This window comes from Mizuhopecten yessoensis, unplaced genomic scaffold, assembly GCF_002113885.1.
Source record: "Mizuhopecten yessoensis strain PY_sf001 unplaced genomic scaffold, ASM211388v2 scaffold83, whole genome shotgun sequence".
Classification (NCBI taxonomy): domain Eukaryota; kingdom Metazoa; phylum Mollusca; class Bivalvia; order Pectinida; family Pectinidae; genus Mizuhopecten; species Mizuhopecten yessoensis.
This window is the reverse complement of record NW_018403369.1, coordinates 513,944-523,512: the sequence shown is the minus strand read 5'-3', so window position 1 is coordinate 523,512 and position 9,569 is coordinate 513,944. Positions and strand designations below refer to the sequence as shown.

General features: G+C 40.5%; 2 protein-coding genes across 2 annotated transcripts in view; one reads left to right on the top strand and one right to left on the bottom strand.

Annotated features, from left to right (window-relative positions):
* Positions 1 to 6,294, bottom strand: part of LOC110453894 (putative cysteine protease YraA) — a 42,967-nt gene extending 36,673 nt beyond the window's left edge. Inside the window, exon 1 of the mRNA XM_021503145.1 lies at positions 6,201 to 6,294. Within this exon, the coding sequence (XP_021358820.1) occupies positions 6,201 to 6,251 (51 nt within the window). The 5' untranslated portion in view covers positions 6,252 to 6,294. The remainder of the gene's footprint in view (positions 1 to 6,200) is intronic.
* On the top strand, positions 5,864 to 9,555 carry LOC110453703 (zinc finger protein 260-like). Its single transcript, XM_021502812.1, has 3 exons — positions 5,864 to 5,923; positions 6,565 to 6,617; positions 7,267 to 9,555. Exon 3 carries the CDS (start codon positions 7,289 to 7,291, stop codon positions 9,248 to 9,250), a length of 1,962 nt encoding a protein of 653 aa, XP_021358487.1. The 5' UTR covers positions 5,864 to 5,923; positions 6,565 to 6,617; positions 7,267 to 7,288; the 3' UTR covers positions 9,251 to 9,555.
* Positions 9,556 to 9,569: the final 14 nt, after the last annotated feature.

The window sequence follows — 9,569 nt, the reverse complement described above, 5'->3', positions numbered from 1 at the left end:
AATGCACAACAATCTCCTTCAATGATTCAGAAAACTATGCTGTGGGGGCTCCAAATCCCTAACAGGGCATTCCCTCAGGCAGACGCTGATTGGTCAATCAGCAGCATCCCTCTACTCTCATTAACATACATGCTAATTGGCAACTACATAAATACATACGACCTACATTACAGAAAACAGAAAACATAGGCAGCAAGGCAAACTCATTGTATATAAACTATAGTTTAATATTAAAATATCAAACTATCATTACATATGTAAGCATTATGCTGTAGAACATCGTCACTACATTGCCAATGAAGTGCTACATACGTTGACAAAACAATTCGCTTCGGTTCAAACTATCCTAATAGACCTTTTCACTAATTTATGCAGACATGCGCACAAACGCCACTGAGTGGGTAATTTCGGTTCCCGCTTCCGCATTCCATGTTGTTTACATAGGAAACGATGTATGTAGTATGGCTAACCGGGATAATTTAAACAAGCTCGGCGTTGACGCATTGAAATTAAAAGCTTCCGAGAATAACATCGCCACAGAAAAGAAGAAATAGAGTGAACTGGTTTCACAATTACTGGATGCACAGGCTCCAGTATCAGCACTGACTACAGTGTTGAGTCAGTCATCTGGCGTACTTGCGGTTTCGTCGAATGTAAAAGAAAACCTACCCCCTTTTATTACTGTTTCTATTAACAATGGTATATACATGCACTGACAGTATAATACTTGGTAAACATCACCTCTCTTCCAAGTGATAGTAGTAGATACCCGGCACATCTATCGTCGATTTCGGACCATCGCAAAGACATTTTTTCTTTATTATAAAAAATAGTACTGTATGTACCTATACAGTTGGTGAAATACTGCGAATCCACTGACATCATCAGCCGGATCCATCAGTCTCTAGACGTTTCAACCCTTGTCACGGAACGTCCTCGTGATTGTGGGTCGACAGTGGCGATCAACTCACTGCCCGTCAATGGATGGCTTCCAGTCTTTCTCCTCCCGTCTGTTCCACAGCCAGCATGATGCGCGCTCGGCAGCCTCTGCTAGTCTGCGCACCGCCGTCTTGCGTGTATTTCCGGCTACTCCCACAGCCTGCAATGTCTTCCAGGCTGAGCGTGCCATGAACCCTCTGCATCCGACCTGTACATGAAACAGCCAAGTATGCCACCCTCGCTCCCTACATTGTTCCATGAGCTCTGTTTCTCTCATTGGCCCGGTCGCACCGCTCCTCCCAGGGCACAGTCAGCTCGATGACTATAATCTGCTTGGATTCAGCTGTCCACATTTCACCACATCCGGACGAAGCGTTGTCTGTACGACGTCCGGAAACACCAATTTCTTCCCCAGGTCGACTCTCATCTCCCATGTCTCTGCCCCTTCCAGAATGCCAGTGCTGCCTGATGTTGCTTTCGTCTCCTTCTCCCCTGCTTTTACAAACCGGATGAAGGATGGTTTGTGCTTACGAGGTGGTCTCTTCTTCTTCCGTTCCACCTCCAGAACATCTGCCAATTCCCGAAGCACCTGGTCATGTCTCCACCGATATCGTCCCTGTGTTAGCGCTGTCTTGCATGCTGAAAGGTATGGCCCATGGTCCCACGTTCTTGACATAGCTGGCACTTTGGCTCTTCAACTAGTCCCCACAGATGAATGTTCGCTGGCGATGGTAAAGTGTTGTATACCGACCGCAACAGGAACTGGATCCTCAATGGTTCATAGCGCCACAGGTCTGTCCATGTGAGTTTTCGCTCCGGCAGCTTCCATCTCGTCCATGCTTCTTGAGAGCCCAATTCCATTGCCCTTGCTTTCCTGGTCCCTTCTTCTTCTCTGTGGATTTCCCCCTGTACCAGAGACATTTTCTCCTTATCATCTTATCATTCCCACGTCTGAAAATGGGTTGTCCTGAGCAGGTTGCTCCGACGATGTCCCGGTGCTTGAGAGCGCCCCCAGCCTGCTCCACAGACTGGCTTGCAGGCCATTTCCCTCCTGTACTAGTCTGAATTCCTCCACCCTCTCCTCTCTGATTAGTTGGCTTAGCACACTGGTATGCTCCACACAACCTGAAAAGTCTGGGATACCTCCTTTCTGTACTGATGTGTCAATGTATCCATTTGTCGTCATGTAAGATGTCATCCTTCTGCCAATACTGCAAAGAAAATCTTGCCTTCAACACTCAACAAGGAAATTGTTCTGAACTACCCGATGTCTTTTGAGTCCTTCTCCTTTGGAGCAAAACATCCCTCTGCCTTCTGCCAACATGGTGGTATCTTCCCCTTTTTACACACTTTCCTCAGTAACTGCCATAGTCTCCTCAACAGCCGTGGGCATTTCTTATACACTTTGTAAGGAATTCCATACTAGGGTGTAAAATAACGTTAGGAGCTCAAATTTGCAGATTTTCTAAAACATGTGTAGTTGTATTCTCTCATCACCATTTCAGATTTCCTTTGTCATAAGTCTGGAAAGAGCTGTAAGTCAATCAAAAATACATTACACTTATCGCATACAAGGGACAAATACAGGATCATTAAAAACTTTACAGCAGACGAGTGCTCCATGTCCAGGGTCAAATACAGGATCATTAGAAAAGACAACAGTTCCCTGTCCAGGAACAAACAAAGGAGCTTTAGAGCAGATGACAGTTCCAAATCGAGGGACAAATGCTTGACACAGGAAGAAAATATGACATCGATAGCACAAGTGCTGACATTTTCTCCTCGGCCTATAGGCGTTCATATACATATGGAAGCGCTACGAAAAGGAACAGTTGTATCAAACCGGGAGAGTATTAGACTTCTCGTTAATGTGTAATGCTTCATTAACACTAGGAAGTCGTATTGTCCATGGTGGAATTCCGAAATCAAGTCGATTTCAACTGTTGAAGGTTCCTTCTAGAGATTCGGAATCGTGCATGTATGCCAAAATATGAAGTTAATGTCTCACTTCTCTCGAAGAGATGTGTATAGACTGGGTTTTGTGGATTTCATTTCAGTTAGATTCCATCCTGGGATCACTGACACGCTAGCAGCTGGTGATGTTTGAAAGGTATCTTACCACTGATGAGATCTACGAAGAAGAACCGCTTAGTTATCAGCCAACGGGTATGGAGGAGCTTACACATATGCATGTACGAGGAATCGGAATTTACCATCGTCCTATAGACGTGGAAGGAGCGATAGGACTTTTAACTTTGATATTCAGACGACCATGGTGGATCCACGAGTACCTGAGATGTTTCATCAGACCTTTCCTTATTTGTAGGGAGTACTATTAGGCTATAGGGATTAAGATTAGCATACGTCCCCAGTATTGTTTTCTCATATTCTTGTTACTAGCGGATTTGGACTTTTACACATAACGGAAGTTTTTCCATGTGATAAGTCCTCAATCAGTGCTGGTGAGCATTTTGAGCAGAGGTGCAGCATTAAATGGGTGATGTTTTTTGCTATTTGTATTTTGATATATAACAAAAAAAGATACTTTTTAAGATGCTAAGCATTAGCTGTTTCTTGTGCATTTCTTTTATATTGTATGTGGTGCTTGTTTGGATTTTTTCAAGTGCTTTGCATTGGTTGAGAGTATTTGGAAGGAGATTCAATTGCGTTATGGTCTATGGAACGCATACGGGGTTGTATGCGTCTTTTGGATGAGTAGATGTGTCTGTATGATAAGTTGTTTGCGTGTCTTGATTTGCGGTGTACTTGAATGAGGATGTTGGTGTTTGTTGATACTTGCTGGTGTAGTATTTTGTAGAAGAGTATTAGGTGTCTTTGTGGTTGCATTGTTGGTCATTGAGGATTGTTTAGCCTGTAACTAAGCTTATGTTATGGTATTTGTTGTTGACGTAACATTCTGCTCTTCTTTTTATTTTCTCTAACTTGATCGTGTAGTTGTTGGGTGCGAGTCCCCAACTGAAGAGTACTCTAACTTTGGTCTTACAATGACCCTGTATGCTTAGAGAATAACAGAAGCAATTTAATCTAGATGTTTTGAGAAAGCAAAAGCTTTACCAAACGCGTGGTAAAACCTTGGAATTCGTTAACAGATATTTTGCATGATCTGTCTCTCACATATCCCCATTTTTAGATCCATTTAGCCCGCTAATAAGAATTTCAGTAAATATCAACAGACCAAATTAGTGGAAATTAGTCAGTAAAGACTCTTTAAGGATCTCTGTTTCAATGCACTGTGTAAGCAAAGTAACTTTCCCATAATTTCGTCACAGATATAATGGATCGGCCAGGAATCTTCCGTTTACCTGGTACCCATTCGGTAAGAGCCGTAATACATAAGTCTGAAGTCTGACCAGGGTCCGAATACCGGTCTAGGCCCGCTGAATATGTTCATGATCAAATACTATCAGCTTGAAGGGTGCCAGACGTTTCGCCCCAAAACCGTTACGCCCCAAATTTTATTCATATCGCCCCAACCAGTTCGCCCCCAAAAAAACATAACGCCCCAACTAGTTCGCCGCAAAATACCATAACGCCCCAACTAGTCCCCCCCTCCCCTCATAACATCCCAACTAGTCCCCCCCCCCCAAAAAAAAAACACAAAAAAAACCCCATAACGCCCCAAATAGTTCGCCCCAAAAAACCATAACACCCCAAATAGTTCGCCCCAATAAAATATAATGCCCCCTTCCAAAAAAAAGGAGCAGACGACAGTTTACATTAATTATATGTGATTGTGTTCACCGTGCTAAGGGGAATAACTCTTGTTTCGTGTATACTACGGAAAGGTCGGCGAATCTGCAAAGCCGGAATAGTAAAAGTAATATGTTGCCTTTAACGTTCGTTTTCAGTTCATGTTTCCATAAGATGAGACTTATGGAAATGTAGCATTGTGTTCATTCTTTCATCATACACCGACGCGTGTGGCTTTAAAATAAACAACAAATCCATGATTTTATGTGTTGTATATTAAGGGTTATTATAAAGAACATTTCCTTTAGACATGTGTACAGCTTGCCATCAAACTTTGATGCCTTTAGCTATTAAACGAACGACAAAGCCATATATCCACCATCTGTAGTAAATTATTTAGATCAGAGAGGCAATTATTTTCCTGGTTCCATAACATTTTGTGTCGCCGCATAGGTGGCAGGTGTTATTAAAATAACAATGTTAGGAAAATGTATCCACAAAAGTATTAAGTGATGTATTCTGTACTGTGCATGATATATATCTTTGTGTTATATTATGTTGTATCATTTGGTAATATAAGTTGTTGTTGTTGTTAAGTAATTAATAATTATCTCTCTCTCTCTCTATATATAAGTATATTTGTACAATAATATTCAGGTATATGCAAAAGATAATTAGATTATTTCCACGCATGCCGAAGGTAGCTAACGTATCGTATCATATCTATAATATATATGTAAAGCATGTATTTGTGTATTTAGATGATATATATGTTTAAGATATTCGAAACAAGAAATGAATAATTGATATTGACAAGGAAATAGGCAAAGCTCTAAAATTGAAAGAGTTACCTCCCATTAACTGCCTTTATAGTTCAATATAGATTCGTAGCGGTTGCATTTGGGGCGAAACAGAATTGTTAGGGCGATATAGTTTTTGGGACGGTATAGCTTTTGGGGCGAAAAGAAATTTTGGGGCGATATGGTTGTCATACTTGAGGCGAACTTAACTGAAAATTGGGGCGATGTGATTTTTTTGAGGGCGAAACGTATTCAGCTAGGTGCTGTTCAGTGCTGTGTTTATGCCATCTATATTGTTTTTCACAAATTCCCACAAAATATGATAATCTATTCAGATTATTTTTAGGAAACTTATTGTCAAGTCCGGAAAACAGTTTCTACTGCATAAGTAGTTGCAGTTTTTAGCAGTGGAACGGGGACAGTTTTACAGTTCGACTGTTCGAGGCCAGACAAAGACGAAATGAAACCTTAATGTAAGGAGTGGGGTAGGGTGGTTAAGATAGGTAAAGTATACATGAGTATACGACACGTTTATTGGAGTAATACTCCCTAAATAGAAAAAGAATAATCGCGTGTACTCTTCAAAACGAAAGTACAAAATATGAGGCGAAAATAATACAGAACCCGGAATCCACTCATGAATCCGAATGAGCCTGGTTTTCCTGCAATACGATACATCAATTATAGTCCACGATATAAGTAAAAAGCTTTAATCTTACTGTTCTATATATATCGACATTTGATACTCACCTCAAGATCTTCGTAATTAAACTCGGTAAGTATTCCAACACGACCAGACATGATACCAATTAGCGTGTTTCTTAAGAACTTATGTAAAATCTAGATAGTTTCCGAAAGAATGTGCATTCTAAATTACGGGCTCGGATAACGGTCATGTTCGAACAATATTTGCCAAAAGTTGGAGTACAACTATGGCTGATTACAATATATTATGCTTTATTTATTTATATTTATTTTTGTAATTGTAACAGTGTCAAAAATATTATTAAACGATGCTTATACATATCCCTATGTTTAACAAAGTAGCATTCAATCCGCATATAAAAAACCGTCTCTTGCTCTAAATTTAGACAATATTTTTACCTTTTTGTAGAGAGATACGGGTCAATTTGCAGACAACATTCTGTTAATGGCTTGACCAACCAGGTAAGATAGTCACCAATGTCGTGTTAACCGACATACCTATTGTTTGCTGTCTTACGGATACCGCGAGTTACGCTAGATGCAAATAGTAAACAATGACAAGACAACTAGGTTCATATCGAGTTTGATGTTAATAAAATTATTTATGCAAATTTCTTTCGATATTTTAATCCCTAGATTATTATATACTTAATATTGTTCACTCTTTTTTTCCTATTCAAGTAACACTATAACTAAATTAGATAATTAGATATATATAATTACAGCGTTTTACTACATAGTATACGTCCAGTAGCCCTGAGTGATTATCGGTAAAAAACACGTTTACAACGATTCATATTCCTATGGAAACTCACAGTAAATCGAGATTTGAATTACGACCATTTGCAAACAATTTCGAACTTTTCTTTAGTCAGTATCGACTGAATCTTTTTCATTTGCTGATTAAGCTAGCCCGGGTTTCCTCTGGCCCTGACACCAGACTTAGACATTTTGACAGACAGATGTCTGGTATGGGCCTAAGTCTGATATCAGGGCCAGAGGAAACTTGGGCTACTGATTAAGCATGTGGTTAAATAGTCTAAATATTCTAATTAAAAAGAAAATGTGTGATATTTAGAAATTATAAAAATATCTACGAACACTATTGCAGGCACGAAGCTGGAGTTGTCTGTATGCCGGATGTTTCGACGTCAGACATGACCTGCAGGAACGAAAGTCATAATGACCACTTTGACCAGACACATTCTGGAACCAAGTTTGAAAACGAGAAGGAGGCTAGAAACCACTACATGTATATTCTTCCTCCAGGAAAACAGGAACAATGTTACGATGCTTCTAATGGAACTGACCAACCTATTTCGAAGGAAATACATTCGGAAAAAATCATGTATGAACAAAACACGTGTTATCAGACCATGTGCAATGAAAACACGTGTGTGAATAACACGTGCGTCAATACCATGTGTGTATATCCTGGCAGCGTTACGGAAGATTATAAGTGTGTGTATACCGCGGACAGTGTGACGATATCGACTGCTGATATCCCTATTGGTTGCAAGTTAAGAACGAAACTTCAAAAACTATGTAAAACAAATCAACCTTTGAAGGGCAAGGTGATATTGACTTATATTCCGGACGAGGTAGAGAGTGCGGAAATTCAGGAGGGAAACGGAACAAGAAACATTCCAGACTCAAAGCCTAATATTGGTAATAAAGATATGCATGACATTTCAAACGTAGTGGCGAGTGAAAATGTACTGACCCCTGTCCAGGTTGTAGATAAACTTGAAATAGTCTCGGATGAAAGCGGCCACGAACAAATGCCAATACCCTCTGGCGATAACTCATGTCCTGTGCAGGAAAATATAGAACCAGGCAAAGTATTAGTCGTTCGCAAAAGAAAAGGGCGGAAACAAGTTAACCCCAAACGAGTAGCAATGAAGGAATCGCTACTACGAAAAATAACATCTTCTACAAAAGCTGGTTCAAAGAAAGGGAAAAAACATTCTTGTGATATCTGCGGCAAGGTCTTCCCGTCCAACCAAGGACTGATTTGTCATATACGAACACATACAGGAGAAAAACCTTTCAAGTGTAACGTGTGCGATCGAGCGTTCGGGGACAAGACCACTTGCAGGAGGCATACGAGCATCCACACTGGGTTGCGTCCCCACAAATGTGAGGAGTGCGGGAAGACGTTTGTACAACGGAACAGCCTATATTCTCACCGCAAAGTTCATGGCAGTGTGAAAGATTTCAAATGTAAAATTTGCGGACAAGAATTTCTTTGGAAAGTTTCATATTTAAACCATGTCGGCACTCATTCTCCTCCGGTCAATTATGAAGCTTGTGGAAAAGAATTCCTCAGTGACATGTATCTGCAAAAACATTATAAAAGGGTTCATCTATGTATGCGTCCACCGAATAAACGCATCGTTTGTGACGTTTGCGGAAAGAGCCTTGCTAGCAAGAAGACTTTGCGGGAACACTACATGCAACACGAGGGCGTCAAACCATACCAGTGTGAGCAATGTGGCAAGGACTTCGTCAAGAAGGCCAATCTGGACGTCCACAAACGTGTGCATCTGGAATGGCGACCGTACACTTGTGATAAATGTGGTAAGGGCTATACCACGAAAATGGGACTCACCAGTCACGCACTCGGTCACACGGGCGAACGTCCATACCTTTGTGATATATGTGGCAAGGACTTTGTAACGAGGGGAGGATTACAGGGTCATCGCAAAGTTCACTCGGGCGAGAAACCGTTCGAATGTCATATTTGCGGCTCGCGATTTAACAGCGTCACAAAGAAAACAAGACATCTGGTAAGCCATACAGACGACAGACCCGTAGCTTGTGAAATCTGTGACAAGAGGTTCCGAAACCGTCCTCAAATGAGGCTGCACATGAGAATACACTATGACGAGCGGAACTACGAATGCGATGTATGTGGACGAAAGTTTAAACAAAGCAGTCATCTCCAACGCCATCGCAAAATACATTCAGGAGAAAAACCTTACTCGTGTAACATCTGTGGAAAATCTTTTAATCAAAAGTCAAATTGTGATACGCATATCAAACGTCAACACGCAACTAGCCCGCCATTGAACCCATACGAACGATTGGGGTAATAACATATATACATGGCTATTTACTTGCATTGTCAAACCTGTTATAAATCGTCAATTACAAATTGGGTTTTTTAACGACAGATTATCGCTGTTTATACGCTAATTTTTACCTTTTTGTACTTACATTTCAGGAAAGTAAAATAAATCAGAAATTAAACACACATCGAAAGGCCACATCTTATTAACACGGAATTATATTGCTATCTAAGTCCGCGGTTTTAATCATCCGCTAAAGTAGAAAGTTTTTCGTTTATTATTTTTGCGCTCGCTGTTTATTTATCGAAATAAGTAATATCTAGGAATTAAATGTGCATACTTG